Raw genomic sequence first — 17794 nt, forward strand, 5'->3', positions numbered from 1 at the left:
TTTTTATTTTTTTTATTTTTTTTTTTTTTTTCGTTCACATAAAGCATTATTTAAGGTAAAAGAAACAAATCCTATAATAGTGAGATTTGTTTTCTGCAAATTTTGTCAATTTATTTTGCTCTGATTTAGAGACACCCTGCTGAGAACAAACATATCAAAACCTTTTGAATCTCTAAAATGATGTAATTATCATATAGCAACGAAACCTAGAATTTCATTTTCTTTGGTTTATTTCAGTGATACAGGGAATAAAGACATATATACATATATATTCATAAATTATTTGAATTCCTGGCATGATGAAGATTTATCCTCTGACGTCAACCAATAACCATGGATACTCTGTGAATATTTCAGTAATTGTGAGAGTAGATATTTCGGCTTACGATGGTTTTGTTGGGTCTATGGACTACTATAAGTAGATACCAAGTTCTTCAGAGACCACATTTCGTTCTTGGACACAACTTCTTTTCACATCCAGCCGATCATGTTCATCGTCCAGAATTTCCAGCTTGCGATCTGCCTTATAACATCCTTTTACTGGACCTCTATGGGTATGATTTTGCTATAATATTCTTGACGTATCAGCTGTTAAACGTGTATTATTTTCACTTTCTTTTCTTGTATATTGTGTATTAGAAACCTAAAGATACAATCTGTAAAGTTATTAACGAGCTGGCCAACTTGCCGTCACTGTCTCTCTTTTATATTAATCAAAGTATATTATAAGTAAAAGGAAGATATTACGTATTAACAATTTAAATGTAAACCCATTTACTTTTGTTCCATATCTTAAAGCATCACCTACTTTTGATTCCTTGATAATGCTGTCTTTAATTTAAAGTTTAAAGTACATGATCCCACGTTAAATTTTTAAAGTGAAATTACGTTCAATTATTAAGCAGTTTTGTAATACTTTTTATGTTTAAACTTCAATTTTAAAGAAAGAAGATTTTATTTAACTTGTAATCTGAGGGTCGTAAGTTCAATTCCTGTCGCACCAAACATGCTTGCCCTTTCAGCCGTGGAGGCGTTATTATGTGACCGTCAATTCCACTATTATTTTCTAAAGAGTAGCACAAGAGTTAGCGGTTGGTGGTGATGACTAGCTGTCTTCCTTCTAGTCTTACACTGCTAGATTAGGGACGGCGAGCGAAGAGAGCTCTCGTGTAGCTTTACGCGAAATTCAAAAACAAACTATCCGCAGTGATTGTCCCTAATTTACAGTAATAGACTAGAAGGAAGAAGTTAGTCAGTACTACCACCCACCAACTCTTGAGTTATTCTTCATTCTCGAATAATGGGGCTGACCCACGACATACAAATTGCAATTAAGTACCCTAACCATCACGCCATCTTGGGCCGAAAATCGATTTGAAAGATTGTTTTATGATAAAAGTTTATAGTGGTTTCTATTTCTTCAATGAGTTAATTTAAAGTCAATTTGATTTGATGCATAAGAAAGGACATATATATTTGCTGATCGAGGTAAGCAATACGAATAGCATGATACTGTTAAAAAAATTTAACTTTAAAATTTATATAAAACTGGACCAACATTGGAAACTACAAAATACCTTATTATACGAAAAAATGTATTTCTAGATTAATTACTAAAATGGTTACATTTGCTCCAAAACTTGCGTGTTTTCAACTTTTCACATTTTGAACACATCTATTTTTATATCAACCAGTTTCATGTTGTCTGTTTTAATAATTTATAATCACTTTAATGTTCACATATTTTTCAGGTTATGTTGCTAATGACAAAAGTAAGAAGGACGATTCCATCTCAGTGTTACGACAAGGTCGTAGTTTCAAACCAACTGGTGACGAAAGGGCGTTTTTTCTCCGAAAAGGGCGATCCCCAGTTTTTGATTTCTTGCCATATTCCTATCTCATGGTCGAAGATTTTGTGCTTAAAAGTTCTGAAAAGGCAAATGATCCTAAGCTCTTTTTACACGTTTTTACTCCAAGAATTGGCCGAAAGAAGAGGTCCATGCTCCAAGAACATGGCGGGGACGTTCAAACAGATTGGCTTGACAGCTTTGCAGTTGAAGATGGAGATATTCAAAATATTGTTCGACGAATTATTCCAACTCCCTATGTCAGCCACAAAACTTTAGATGGTGGTGACGTAGACTGGGTCAAAAGAGCCTTTTTCACACCTCGGATAGGCCGTGCGCCATTTATTCCTCGAATCGGAAGAACAAATCCAGATAGATCTTCTGATTTTGCATTAATTCCTTTTACAAGCCGAGTTCCATTTATTTCCAAAATCGCTACACTGGACAACTGAGTTTTTCAAGAAAAGAGTCGAAATTTGGTTTCAATACGCTATTTGTGAATGCATATTTTGGTATTTTGTATCACTAACGGTATTGAAAACTAAATGTGAAAAACAGCACCGAAAAAATAATAAATGTAACTGTATATTGCATATCGCAAACACAAAGAATAAATAAAGGAATTTATGAAGCAAGCATAATTATATTTTGTTTGTACAAATTACTGTTTATTTTACTTTACTTAATACGAGTATACTAGTATTCTATTTCAGTAGAGGGCCGGCATGGCCAAGCGTGTTGAGGCGTTCGATTCGTAATCCGAGGGTCGCGGGTTCGAATCCCGGTCTCACCAAATATGCTCGCCCTTTCAGCCGTGAGGGCGTTATATTGTGACGGTCAATCCCACTATTCGTTGGTAAAAGAATAGCCCAACAGTTGGCGGTGATGACTAGCTGTCTTTCCTCTAGTCTTACACTGCTAAATTAGGGACGGCTAGCGCAGATAGCCCTTGAATAGCTTTGCTCGCGAAGCACAAAATCAAATTACTTTATATCTTAAAATAAGAAATTAAATATTTTAAAATAGTGTCAAACAGCCTAACTTTTGCCAGTAGTTGTTTCGTATTTGCTTTGTCCACAGCAAAGACTCGACTCCTGGACTTTAGTCCAGCCTTATCGCTGTCCCATTGACGGACATTTGTAGAAAGTACTGTATTGTGTCGAAGGCTTATAGATTGTTTATACCCTTTACATATTATTAAACTCATGCCACACTGTGGTAGTTTTTATAGGTAGATTTGCACTTTTGGCTTTCTAAAGTAAATTAAATTTCTATTTTAGAACAACACACCGACAAAAGTATATCGATACATCTGTTCGAGCTCACACTTAGGGTAAAGATGACTGGCTCTATTACCTCTGGGAAGTAATTCAGAGTTAGAAAAGGCAGGTCGTTTTACTTGTCTACTAAGCCCACGCCAAAGAACTATTTTCTCACGTTTTTCAACAGACATAGTATATCTACTAGACTCAAGTATATGAAAATTAATACTTCTAGATTGAGCTAACGTGAAAATTACATATTGTGAATTTATCCTCAAAGTTACAGAAAATGACTACAAAACTGTTTTTCGGTTTTTTAATTAAGTTTAAGGCAATAAATAAATTTTAAAAATATTTATTGGATACTTTAAGTCACACCAAACATGTTTGCCCCAATCAACCGTGGGGGTGTTATAAAGTTACGGTCAATCCCACTATTCATTGGTAAAAGAGTAGCCCAAGAGTTGGCAGTCGGTAGTGATGACTAGCTGCCTTCCCTCTAGTCTTATACTGCTAAATTAGGGACGGCTAGCACAGATTAGCCTCGGGTAGCTTTGTGCGAAATTCAAAAACAAACATTTATAAAGGAATATCGTTTGTTCTGTCCTGGATATGATATTGCTATAATACTGAACATCATGCAACAATGTCCTTCAGTATCACAACGCGTGGAGGTTTGAGGTTACAACCTTACCTAATTAGAATGACCATTACAGGGTAACTTTAGTCACGTTGGGTAAGTACGATGTGTCTTGTAGAGAAGATAACATTGATTTAAACAGACTAGCACACCATCTTGAAGAGAAAATAGCTTGACAAACTAAAATGGACAATCCAGCGTACAAATTAAGTATATATTCTGTATTTCTGTTTAGTGTTTCAATAAAATTTATTTGTTTCATGTTTTACTTTGTGTACATTGTCTTTAAATCATCGGCACTACTTTGTTACTCGTAGTTACTCGGTATCATTCCTTAATCTCTTATTGTCATGCGGAACTATCCCATCACTCTTAATTCAGTTCGATCCGACATATCACAATACTGTTATAACCTGAAATGTTCTTCGTATTTAAAGGAGGCCTGGCATGGTTAGGTTTCGAGGGTCGCGGGTTCGAATCACCGCCACACCAAACCTGTTCACCCTTTCAGCCGTGCGGGCGTTATATTGTGACAGGCAATCCCACTATTCATTGGTAAAGAGTAGTCCCAGAGTTGGCGGTGATGACTAGTTGCCTTTCCTCTAGTCTTACACTACTAAATTAGCTTTGCGCAAAATTAAAAACAAACAAGCTTATATGTTCGGATGCTCTGGTAACAAAGGTCCCTTTTAACTGGAAATTAAAATGTTTTCATTTAAAGATATTTTATGTTTGAAATAAGCACTCGTTTAATAAAGTTATTTTTATTTCTTAAATAAATTCACAGTTAATTCACTTCTACTTTTCAGCTTCGAAGGTTAAATATCTGGGTCATTTTTCCTGGGTTAAAACGCATTAAAGAAATAATTGTTTTCGAGAAAAACATCTAAAAAAATTCAGGGCCAGTTTCATTAGTGATATATTTTTCTTTTTAATAAACGTTTTCAATGCATTAAAATAATATGTGAAACCCAGTCTAGGTTGGCCTTCTTTTCGCTTAACTCTATGACGTAACGATATTGAAGGCAGCTCATTTCAAAAGCCAATCACCCTATTTAAAAAAATGATACTGTCTAAATTGCAGATGACTCCTTCTCTGCCAAAATTTGATTATATGTCCCCTTGTTCTATGATTTTCACTGCTGAACACAAAGTTTGGATCTGTATTATCAACATCCCAAATAATCTTAAATACTTCAATGAAATCGTCTCTGATCCTTCTTCTCTCCAGAGGAAATATGTTTAGAGATTTTAGTCTCTCCTCATAGGACAATTTCACCATCCCAGGTATCATCCAAGTCTTTTCTCCAACACTCCTTGATGTGGATTCCTGTACGTGGTGAGGGGACCTCCCAGAGAAGGTTGTGTATTTCAATTTACCTCCTCTGGGATCTAAACATTCACCTGCGTGTTTGCCATGTGTGGTGGCCCGTGAAGGGGAGGAGAGGATCCTGGTTATTGAGGAGTCCAACCCTAACACACCACTTTGGCCTTGAATTCCTGTAGACGGGCGGACTTTGGGTGGCCCTTCTTGGGTCAATCGGCTGGTCCACTTGGGCTAGAGTCAACTAAGTACCAGTGTTGGAAGTTCTCAACGGGTGTTGTGGACATTGTGTCTGATGCTGGTGTTTGGGTATAGTGCTCACGAAACCATGGCGTTGCTGCAATGTCCTTGCATGACATTGTAGTGCGTCCCCTAATGGTGGGTGGGGACAGTGAGCACTGAAATATATTTTTTTTATTATGGATACCCCTCAAATAAAAAAAAATAAACAAATATGACAGCATAGAGAAAAATCCGTCTACTGGCAAACAATCGCACATTTATGACTCTGTACAGTCAAACTCACAGCTTGAAGCTGTCCCGATATTTTTAATTATACATTCTTTAACTGAAATTCCTTTGGGCAGATGTCTTCATTTTTTATTCAGAAGGGCTTGCTGGCTCTCCTAAATCGGTAAAAAAATAATGTCTGGGGACATTTTAGTGGAAACATCTTCATCACAACATTTCAAATTCCTCTTGAAATCAAAGGCCATGTGGATATACCCATTGAGGTTACTCCTCATTCTACTTTGAATTCTTCCAGAGGAGTTATAGTTGAGAGGGATTTAAAAACCATTCCAGAGTCAGAGATCCTCGTAAGTTTCACCAGCCAAGGTATTACAGCCGTGCTCCGAATTTTTACTCGTAGAGACGGAATTATGGAGCTGACAAATGTTCTAACTGATTAATGTTTACAACATCGCGTCCTCCCACCACAATCAAGGCAGGATATCTGAACTGTAAGATACGGCCTTATATTCTTAATCCTGTTAGATGTTTCCATTGTTAACGATTTGGTCACTCAAACATCTTGCCATGGTTCCTTGACATGTGTCTGTTGTGCTGGTAAAGACCATGATTCTTTTGAATGCCAACTTGAATCACATTGTATTAACTGTAATGGTCCACATCCTTCCTATTTTACTTCTAGCCCTAAATGGGTAGAAGAGAAAGAAGTACAACGTCTAAAGACTGTTCACAATATTACTTACCCAGAGGCTCGGAAATTACTATTCCCACTTCCATCTTGGACTTATGCTGTAATCTATTCCATTACTACAGTAAGAGTCCAAACAGACCTTTCTGTGCCTCCTACAGAATCCTTAACAGTGCATCTTAATGTAGCACCCTCCAAAATCAACAGAGTTAATGAATCAGTATCTACTTTTATCTCTGTCCCTACCACATCTGCCAGTTATTGCCCAACTTCATCTTGTTCAAGCCCAGGTGTTTCCATGGGGTCTTCCTCTCTTAACACCCCAAAAATTAAACAAACCATTCGTTCACGTTCTCAATCACGAGAACGTATGTCTACAAACATCGACCTGCCCACCTGATCTAGAGAAGGATCACTAGAGAGTGACTCACCCACATCCAGTAAAGAAAAAAAAAGTGCGGTCGCAAGCAGAAGGTCTCCTTGCCATATATTCCTCCAAAATAAATAAAAAAATGGCCACACTAATCCGATGGAACTATTGAGGTTTTCAATCAAATGTGAATGACATCAAGGATTTGACTTTTATCATCCCACGTCTATCTTTACAGAAAACATTTTTAAAACCTACTAATACAGTCACAATTCGACAATACTCCTTATACCAAAATGATAGGTCACGTGTAGGACAAGGACGTGGGGGAGTAACACTGCTGGTTGATCAACATGTGCCCACCGGGTCCTTGTCATTGAATACGCCCTTAGAGTTTGTAGCTATCCATATCTCCTTGGGTCATACCATCACTATTCCTCTCTGTACCTTACCCCCTGGACAAAGTTATCATCCCTCAAACCTTGATGCCTTCATTGAGCATGTGCCAACTCCATTTTTAATTTTGGGGGATCTTAATGGGCATAATACCCTCTGGGGTGGTTCTAGTATTGATGTGAAGGGTCGTGCTATAGAGCATGTGCTCCTGAATCACAACCTGTCTCTCTTCAGTACTGGCTCTTACACTTATTTTCATACACCCAGTCAGTCATTTACTGCTATAGATCTTTCTATCTGCTACCTTTCACTTTTCACTTGCTTTTCTTGGGAGGTTGACATCAATCCACGGTGTATTGATCATTTTCCTATTGTATTAAAAGAGATTGACCGTGATCAGTGCCACCTGACCCGTTTGCCTCAGTGGAAGTTGTGCCAGGCCAACTGGCCCTCCTTCACTGCTCTCTCGGAACTTGATCCTGTCATCTTATGTAAATCATCGATAGGTGATTGTGTAGCAGCAGTAACCAACTGTATTGTTCAAGCAGTTGCTCAGTGCATCTCCAAAACCTCGACATCTTTCCCGCGGCATCCCCGCCCTTGGTGGAATTTTGCTTGTTCTATAATACGAAAAGATCAGAAACGTGCTTGGGATAAATTTCATAGATATCCCACGCTTTCAAATTGCATTGCATTTCAGCAAGCCTTTGCATAGGCTTGGCGAGTTAGACGTCAAAGCTAGAAGGAATCTTGGATTAAATACACCTCCAGCATTTCTTCAACCACCAGTTCAAAAGTCATATGGGACAAGATCCGGAAGGTGAGTGGACAATATACTGCTGTCACCCTCTCTAGCTTAATATTCAATATCCATGAAGTTGCTGATGCTCAGAACATTGCTAATACTCTTAATGAATGATTCTCTCATGTATCTAGCTCTTCACACACATCCCTTTCCTTCTTAGCTATTAAAACACGTGTTGAACATCTGCCTCTTTCTTTTTCAACTGATCATCCCCATGACTACAATTGCCCTCTTACACTGGTGGTACTCAAACTTGTGCTTCATCGGTCTGGCAGTACATCAGTTGGGCCTGATGATATACATTATGAGATTCTACGCCACCTTTTTTTTTGCCTCTCTTACTATTCTCCTGGCTGTCTTTAACCGGATATAGCAGGAGAATGTCTTTCCTGATGATTGGTGCCAAACTGTTGTACTCCCCATTCTTAAACCTGGGAAGGATCCAAAGATTCCTTCGAATTACCGTCACATTGATTTGACGAGTTGTCTCAGTAACATCTTAGAGAGGATGACTAATGCTCGTCTTGTTTCGTTCCTTGAATCAAACAACCTTCTCTCACCCACTCAGTGTGGGTTCCAAAGACAACGCTCCACAATAGACCACTTAATTCGCCTTAAAGCATCAGTGAGAGAAGCCTTTTTGAAGCAACATCTTGTTTCTATTTTTTATTTAAAAAAAGCTTATGATACAACATGGAGATATGGCATCTTGCGAGACCTTTACTCATACGGATTGTGTGGCAATTTGCCACTTTTTATTAAGCATTTCAACTGCCGATTCCAGGTCAGTGTGGGCTCAACACTTTCCAGTTTTTTTCCCACAGGAACTTGGAGTCCCTCAGGGCTGTGTTCTGAGTGTCACACTTTTCATTATAAAGATTAATACCATCAGTGAACAGCTACCTCCTGCAGTTACAAATGGTCTTTTCGTTGGTGACTTTCACATCTCATATCAGTCATCAAACATGAGGTTTATTGAGCGGCAGCTATAAACTGCAATCAATCATATACTTAAGTGGACCACGGCAAATGGTTTTCAACTTTCTCTTCCTAAAACTGTTTGTGCACATTTCTGCCACAAACGGGGTACTCATCCAGATCCAGAACTTCGTATTGATTATGTTGTACTTCCTGTAGTCCCTGAGGCAAAGTTCTTAGGTCTTATATTGGACTGTAAATTAAACTTTATTTCTCATATCAAGCAACTTTGTGTCAAATGCATAAGAGTACCGAACATCCTCTGTGTCCTGTCTTCCACTTCTTGGGGGGCGGATCGATACTTCATGCTTAAAATTTATCGTGCCTTATCCGATCCAAACTTGACTATGCTTCTTCCAGAACCTCAGCACTGAAACTGCTGGATTCTATCCACCATCAGAGGCTTCGGCTTTGCACTGGCGCCTTTCGTACTTATCCAGTCTAAAGTTTGTATGTGGAGTTCCATGAACCCCCTCTATATATTCGCTGTTTTTAATGTACGCTTTCAAACTTCGCTCTTTACCACAGCATCATACTTGAGGTTGTGGTTTCCATCCTCTGTGGGCCACACTTTTTTTATAAAATAAAATCTGCCATTTTTCCTTTTAGCCTTTGTATTTTTCCTTTTAGCCTTTGTATCCGGGCACAATCAGAAAAATTGGATCTCTCTTCGAATAGCATAGCAGTAACAACAGATCGGCCTCTTCCACCATGGTTAATTACTATCCACAACTGTGATTCATCTTTCAATCACCTCATTCGAAATATCGCTCTTTCTTTGCTGAACATTTTTCAAACAATCCATCCATTCCCATATATACAGATTGTTCAAAATGAGGTGACTCTGTAGACTCTGCCATGGTTTGTTACAGTGCGGTTGTAGCACACAGAATCCCCTCTAAAGTTTCTGTGTTCACTGCTGAATTGTATGCCATTTCTCTTGCCCCAAATCATGTCGAAACTATGCAATATACGAATTGTACGATCTATACTGATTCACTCAGCTGTCTATTGGCCCTGACATCATTCCATGGTCAGAGAGAGATGGGCTAGTTTGTTTTGGATGCCAGGTCATGTTGGTATTCGTGGGAATGAGTTAGCTTACAGAGCAGCAAAGTCTATATGCTCTGGCTCTATCACCACCGTACCTGTTCCATACATGGACTATGGTCCAGTTGTCAAAACCCGACTGTACACCAGTTGGCAGTCGACCTGGAGTGAGCAACAAAATAATAAGCTTTTTCAAATCAAGCCTTCTACAGCTCTTTGGCCATCTTGTTTTTTGTAAAGATCGAAGGGAGGAAGTTGTTTTGGCTAGGCTACGCATTGGTCACAGTTTTTTAACTCACCACTTCCTTTTATTTGGTACTGATGCACAGTTAATGTTAATGCCTGCAAATTTTCTGAAAGATAACCACCATGAGCTAAGTTACCACATTATAACAGTTGTTCAAACAAGTTGGTAATATAAATAACACCTAGACTCCTACTATGATGTCTCAGCTGTCCTGATGAGTCCAGGTATTGGGTTAAATAATCTCACTGTTACAGAATATGGCAAATATGATATGGTTAATATGCAATATTATTGTGCATTATATACCTTATGTTGTACCAGACAGTGTGCTGATGTTGTAATACAAATTATTATGCATTATGGACTTGTGATGGAATTTTTATAGTTGTTTATAGTAATGTTCTTTGTACGTTTCTTATTTCACATTTTCTTGGCAGTGGAATAAAATCCTAATTTGTTACTGGATTGCTTTAGTTTAAATAAATAGTTATTAATTATTGAAAATATAAGTTTATTATGTGAAGGCATTAGTTTGGGCAAATCTTTTGTTCTGGTGTTTGTAAGTATATGTATTCCTAGTAAGAGTCTCTATCCTCTGGAAACTCAATGGTTTGTTTCTATTCGAAGAATGCCAGTTTTTTGTTATATAATTCGACCACATATTAATGGTGTCTGATTGAAGCTTAAAAATTTTTAGTAGGTATCATTAGTTTACACATACGTTAATTTGGTATTGTAAACTTGCCTATGAATATCTTGTCAAACAAATATTGCAATAACTTCCAGCTTCTGGTTTGTTTTCTTTATTTCTATTTCTTTAGTTCTGTTGGATTTAAAGAGTAGTCTTTTCAACATAATAATTTTATTAAACACATAAGAAAAATAAATTGGACACAAGTTAGACTTAATGTGTTTCTGTGTATCATTGTTATCAAAATAAGTAACATATTTCTTGTAATGTACTGGATGTTCATAATAAAATATAATCTCATTTCGTTTTTTGTATTTCTTGTACAAACATTTAAATTTACAAATTTTAACAGTTATAATATTTTTTATTCATTTACACACTGATATAACATTTCAAAATCAATTCAATACCTTCATAGCTTGTGTACTCAACCAAACAGTACAGTTACATCTTTAAATGGAGGACAAGGTAACTTGTCTAATGTATACGTGCAAGTTGGAATGCATTCTTTTAATGTAAGCTGAATATCTCATGCCACTGGAAATAGACTTTTATTAAGCTCTAACACTCAACCCAGCCACATGATCAAAAGAACATAATCAGGACCTCAATCATGTTGTGAGTTGTTTGTTTATAATTAAGTACAAAACTACACAATGGGCTATTTGTGCTCTGTCCACCACGAGTATCAAAACCCAGTTCTTGCCATTGTGGGTCTGCATGAATACCACTGTACCAGAAGTGGGCCATATTGTAGTTTAAAATGTTATGTGTCCACCTTTTTTATGGCCACTTCCATAAGACTGTTATTTTTCCTGGAATTACAGATGTTCATTTGCTTCTGTCAGATTTCACTCTCTGTGGATTATTTCTGATGACAACTTGTTTCATTCTTTCCTCCAATTTTTACATTTAACAAAATTACTTTAAAGATCTGGTTTCATAGTTTTCACTGCTTTTCAACTCTCTACATCTTTCAGTTTAAAAAACTATAATTTAAATACCAAACACCATCCTTAAAAATTTATTTTGGATGTGGTATTTTGTGTTTAACAAAAAAGTTGATAAAATATAAAGACAGTGCTATATAAATAAAACAGATAAGTGGCCTGTCTACACTACTCATGTACAAAGTTGGTTACGTCGAGTTCTGAACAAACCTGATGGCTGTGTAGGGCATCTCAATGACTGCAAGGTTAAACATAAGTGGGTTAAATCTAATACATAACACATGATATCCACCAAACATTTAATATGAAGGACAAACTGATTGAATTATCTAGTAAATAACCAGCTAAAATTCAGTTTATAAATTGTATTTATATAGAAGTACTGTGTGGTTAAATTAATTGTTCAAAGATACTTTCAGTAAATGACATAAGATGTATGTTTGAACATTTCACTTAGTCATCCAAATTTGAGACACCAAAGTAAGCAAATGCTAATTAACCCTGTGCACGTGTGTGAGTCAAAGTGTGGATGTCATCACCCTTTTTCACACCTCTGTCTCTTCACACAAAACTTTCCTGTGGTAGTAAATTGGCTTTAGGATTACTTGGAGGGGAACTAAGTGCATCTGTAAAGCAATAAAACTTAAACATATATTTAAAGTGTCTGTAAGTTTTGCCTGTACTGTAATTACCTGTTAAAATATGATGTTATTCTAGAACAAAAAAAGGGTTAATTTAGGTTTATTTTATATCTTTCATCTTTTAATTCTATCCTATGTTGCTGATCGTGTAATAGGTTGTGTTCAAATATGAAACGCAAAAGGAAAAATACAAAGTTTTCTACAAAATCTTGTGATATTTGTTTAGGAGGTTCTAGATGTTATGAAAATGAAATGAGAAAAGTATTTTCACTTTTGACATGAAAATCAGTTTCTTCTGTGACCAGTCTGGTTCCACACATTTAGAGACAAAATTTATGCAAAAATACTTCATTAAAAATTTTTTGTGTGTGTGCAACAGACTTTTAATTTTTACTAAAAGTTTGCCAAGTTTTGTGAAGATACACATAGTTATAATATGTATAGTTTTGTAATTACATGGTGGTCACAAGGTCAGTCAAAATGACCAAGCATGTATACAGAATTAAGCAATGGGGAGGAAACACAGATAAACAGTGAAATAACAAAGAAATTGAATTCAAGAACAATAGTTATAGTAGATTTAGATAGTGGTTAGTTTTGTTTTCTATTAAAATATTAGTTTCAAACGTAGATCTATTTGCCGTTAGAAATTGAAGTACCAAACCTGAAGATCTGTGTTTGATCTAATATATTATAGACTTCCTGGATTTTTTTTTTGAATGAGGACATAGAAAAAATATACAATTATTTTCAGTGCAAATATTATCTTCTACATTTACCAGAAAGTATCAACTTTCAAACATTTCTTTCTGATTTGTTTAAATTCAATCATTTGCAAATAAACTTTTCTTAGTTACTAATGTTTTCTTTATTTGTGGTATTAGTTGACAGCATAACAAATGTTATATTGCTTTTGAAAATATACAATTTTTTAGCTTCCATTTGTGACTCATATCATCATTCATCAAAGAATCACAATTCTCTAACAAGAAGAACAAAAGAAATACACCTGATTCACCTTATTCCTCCCCCCTGCAAATACAAAAATAGTTTTTATCATGAAAAATAACTTATCACTGAAAGTTTAATCACATGCTTGCTTAATTCAAAGTTTTAAACCTTAAATATGAACTAGTTTAATTATTGGAGAAATTAAATGAGATTACTTCTTTTACAAACAGCACATCTGAGATATGATGGTATGTTTCTTTTGTCAGACTTCTATGAAGGCTTTCAGTCGTTTTATAATAATACAGCACCCCCAGACCCAACCACTGAAGGAATAGATTGAGACTTCCCATACTGAACAGTCTTGTGAGGTTAGTAATTAGAACAATATACTGTTTTCGTGTACATCTTGCAATGTATTCCACAGTTTCATGTTTTTTATAAATGTACAACAACTGTTATTCTCTACTACTACTTTTTGGTCCTTTCTTATAGATTCGTCTTTGGAACAAGAGAAATGTACTAAAAATGTAACTTAATCAGAATAGAAATTATGAACTGTAATATATTAATTGATTTTAGTTAAGTAAAGTGGCTTTATAATGAAAATATAAAATAAAATGCAGTAATATCCAAATTATTCACACAATATTTGTTTTAAGTAGAATATATGCTTGTTACTACCCTGGAGGTGAAGTTTGAATTTCAAAGCTTTTTTTGTTTTCAGAATTATCATCGACTCCAACAAGTGACTTGTAGACTTTTTTTTAAAGATATTAAATCTGAGGAAGAAATACAATACTTTTGATCTAAACTGACATATAAAGTAGTTAAGTCCAACGCAACTAAAAATTAAGTTTCATCTTTTATAATACTAAAAAAGGAAGATCCGAATTAGAACTACTATACGTCCTTATTAATAGACCTAAAATAATTATAGAAATACACAGTGATAAGCCTACATCTTGTAACATTAACTATAGTGAGTAACAGTAAGTAGAGCACTGGTTGATTGACTGTTTACCAAACTTCAGCAGTGTCTGCTATTCCATTTTTAAAGATTCATTGAACAGTTGTTAGACTTAGTCTTACAGCTGGTTGTATTATTCGCAATAGAAAATCATGTTGAGAAAAAGGTTATCAGCCAAAACATAACTTTGTTACATACACACATTAAGTACATCGCAAAACAATGTCTTGCCTGGCACGGGTAGGGTGCTCAACTTGCAATCTGAAGGTCACAGGTTCAAATCCCTGACCCATTAAACGTGCTGTATTTGTACTATGCCACTGGTGCCACCACTCAGCAACTTTCATTCTTTGAATAACTCTAAATCTTGACGCGTTCTAAAATTCAAGGCTTTCCCAAACAGAAGATAATGATTGGTTATACTTATATATCACAGTATATAGGCATTTAAACTCATGACCCAAAGTAGGTATATTTTTGGGATGGGCGACACACTTCATAACTTATGCATGTTCCTCGACAAGAAATTCACTGTATGTTTTGTACAAGCTCAAAACGTCGTTCTGAGTGAATATGTACCTACCTCAAATTCAAGTTTAATTTGTATTACGTGTTAGAATTTGAAATAGACTAAAACTGAGTTAAATGATAATTTAAATTTAGAAGTTATTAAGAATTAAATGTCAATGTTTATACAATTTATGATACACAGAATAATGATACACAGAGTCTCTTGCTTAATACAAACACCTGAAGGCAAACCGTGCGGGTTAATCGGTTTTGCCATTGGACCTTCAACTAACACTACTAGATGTCAAGTACAAAATTTATTTTTAAGTGTGGATGTCGTAGCGAACGGAGCTCATAGGTACTAACTCAAGGCTTTACAGTTCAAACAAAAGAGACTCGAACCCGAGACTTTATTGATACTTCAAAACAGTTAACACTACACACATATATACAGTCTAACTTGCTAAGGTTTATTATAGACAGTTAGTTATTACCAGGTGACTGATGTTAAGAAGTACTAATACTTACAAAGGGTATGAAGACATCTTTAGTTGACATTCTGACTGAGATACTGAGCTGTCTGAATTACTTATCTGACTAACAAACTGGACTTATTTTCCAAGTCCTTTTATATTAGTAGAAGAGTGATTATCAGCCTACTCAGAGATACAGCTGGTTATCTGTTTACAATTGCTCTGAGTTTGTTGCGTGACAAAAACTCTTATCGAGACACCGTTAATCTGTTAAACTTTGTTTACGAACTTCTACGTTCACCAGTTAATTACTAATCACGGGATTGGTTGATTTAACTGACTACACGACCTCGTCTCTATACAAGTAAAGTATTTCCTTCACCATCCGAGAAGAATGGTCAGGTTATATCGTCGTCTCATTAATCGAGGTCTTTAACTTCAATATCTAAGTTTGTATATTTTTTTACAAGCTCGCTGACGTCTCATTATTTAGCTCAACATTCATGAGACATTTCCTCGATTTTAGTTTGTAGTTTCGATAACCTCCTATAACTCCAAGAGCGTCTATTTGTTTAATGTAAACACATAACTAAAGTCCCTCGGTGTGCTTTTCTGAAGTAATGTCCCAAGTGATGCCTCTATATTTACTTGATCATTGGTTGGATCAGTTATTCATCAACAGGTTAATTGTACTATGACACGTTTCTCGACATTTGCTCAAGATATTGTTCTGTCTATAAACATTATTGCTTTAAAAAAATGTTCGCTTATACTACACTTTGATATTACTCGCAGGACAATACGTCTCTCGACGTGTTTCCTTCAAATGTTGTTATTTTATAGACATCATTACTTTGAAAAATATGCTTAAATGTACGGCATCCTTCAATGTTTATTGTTATAATTAGTCATGCAGGGCATTCACATACTTAACGATGCCTCAATATATACTGTCTCTCGGCACGTCGCGTTAGTTACATTTGTAGGCGTGAGGAGAATTTCTAGAAATTTCAGCCTGCACAACAATACTGACGATATAACACTGTTTATGTACAACATATATAGTGTTTATTTTTACTCTCAAGAATCTTCTACAACTTTAGTGACAAGGCAAAAATTTTGCAATACAAATTTAAAAGTATAAGTTATGTACATTTCTAAATAAAATCCAACTTAAACATCAATATTAAAATAGCTATACAGTTATAAACCCATCACATCTTTAAACACTTAACACCAGACAAATGGTATTACAAAAAATATTGAGCCTTAAAATACGTTGTTAATTAAAGCCCTCTTGTGGCACAGTGGTATGTCTGCAGACTCACACAGCTAAAATACGAGTTTTGATACACGTGGTGGGCAGAGCACAGATAGCTCATTGTGTAGCTGTTTGCTTAATTCCAAACAAAAGTATTGTTTATAAACAATTAACTTTAAACAAATGCACATAAATGTTTAAAGCTAAACTTTGGTACTAAGAAAATAATAACTCTTGAAATAAAAATGTGTATAGAATGTCAATAAACATTTAAATTTAAACAATGAGATTTTGTAAACACTTAACGTTGAAATGTAAGTTGATAAAAGTACTAATCCTTGAAATATTGTATAATATATCTAATTAATTTTTACGAATGGTATAACATTGAGTTATGATATTATTAATACAGTAAACCATGAAGTAAACTGTTATCTATGAAACTTGGTGTAATGTAAACTCTTTGGTACTTAGTATCAATTCCAATCTAACTTATAAGAAGTATTACACCTAAGGCCCTGCATGGCCAGGTGGGTTAAGACAGCTGACTCGTAATCTGAGGGTTGCGGGTTCGAATCCCCGTCGCACCAAACATGCTCGCCCTTTCAGCCGTGGGGCGTTATAAAGTGACGGTTAATTCCGCTATTCGTTGGTAAAAGAGTAGTCCAAGAGTTGGCGGTGGGTGGTGATGACTAGCTGCTTTCCCTCTATTCTTACACTACTAAATTAGGGACGACTAGCGCAGGTAGCCCTCGTGTAGTTTTGCGAGAAATTAAAAAACAAAACAAATGGATTTTTTATTCCATCCGTCTAATGGACTGGTACTCCAGCAAAGCAGAATATGAAATTAAAGTTATGTAAATAAAACCTGTAACATACAAGTGTATTTTTACCTCATGACATACATTGATATTTAGTTATGATATATCATTAGATGGCTTTCTTTAGTCAAGTCACCGCACACGCTTTGGCCAAAAGTCAATATTACCGGTTGTTATAACCCACATTACTAATTATTTACCCTTTGCAATAGAACTTATTTACCGTGCAAGACATGGGACCACTTTCATTATTTCAAAAAGAAAAAAAAAATTCTTCTAACATGTCAATTCGGTGTCCATAACTAATTTCTTAACAACATAAAAATTTCTTTGGCTTTTTATTGGCCATCCAAGGGTACAAATATTCAAACGGATAGTTAGAAGCAGCAGAGTTATATTTGCCTTGTAAAGTTTATTAAACTTTCTCAGTAAGAAACCAATCCACTTTAGT

At 35.6% G+C, this 17794-nt stretch overlaps 1 protein-coding gene across 1 annotated transcript; it reads left to right on the top strand.

Annotated features, from left to right (window-relative positions):
• Positions 1 to 233: 233 nt before the first annotated feature.
• LOC143258089 (uncharacterized) lies at positions 234 to 2488 on the top strand. The gene is made up of 2 exons (XM_076517109.1): positions 234 to 554; positions 1752 to 2488. The coding sequence occupies exons 1-2, from the start codon at positions 488 to 490 to the stop codon at positions 2297 to 2299; spliced, it is 615 nt and encodes a 204-aa protein (XP_076373224.1). The 5' UTR covers positions 234 to 487; the 3' UTR covers positions 2300 to 2488.
• Positions 2489 to 17794: the final 15306 nt, after the last annotated feature.

Source organism: Tachypleus tridentatus, chromosome 7 (genome assembly GCF_004210375.1).
Source record: "Tachypleus tridentatus isolate NWPU-2018 chromosome 7, ASM421037v1, whole genome shotgun sequence".
In the NCBI taxonomy this organism is placed as follows: domain Eukaryota; kingdom Metazoa; phylum Arthropoda; class Merostomata; order Xiphosura; family Limulidae; genus Tachypleus; species Tachypleus tridentatus.

What these genes read in the sequence shown, in the direction of transcription:
- LOC143258089 (XM_076517109.1), top strand. Translation starts at nt 488, where the DNA reads ATGTTCATCGTCCAGAATTTCCAGCTTGCGATCTGCCTTATAACATCC. An exon ending in CTTTTACTGGACCTCTATGG is followed by an intron (nt 555 to 1,751) that starts GTATGATTTTGC and finishes CATATTTTTCAG; the next exon opens with GTTATGTTGCTAATGACAAA.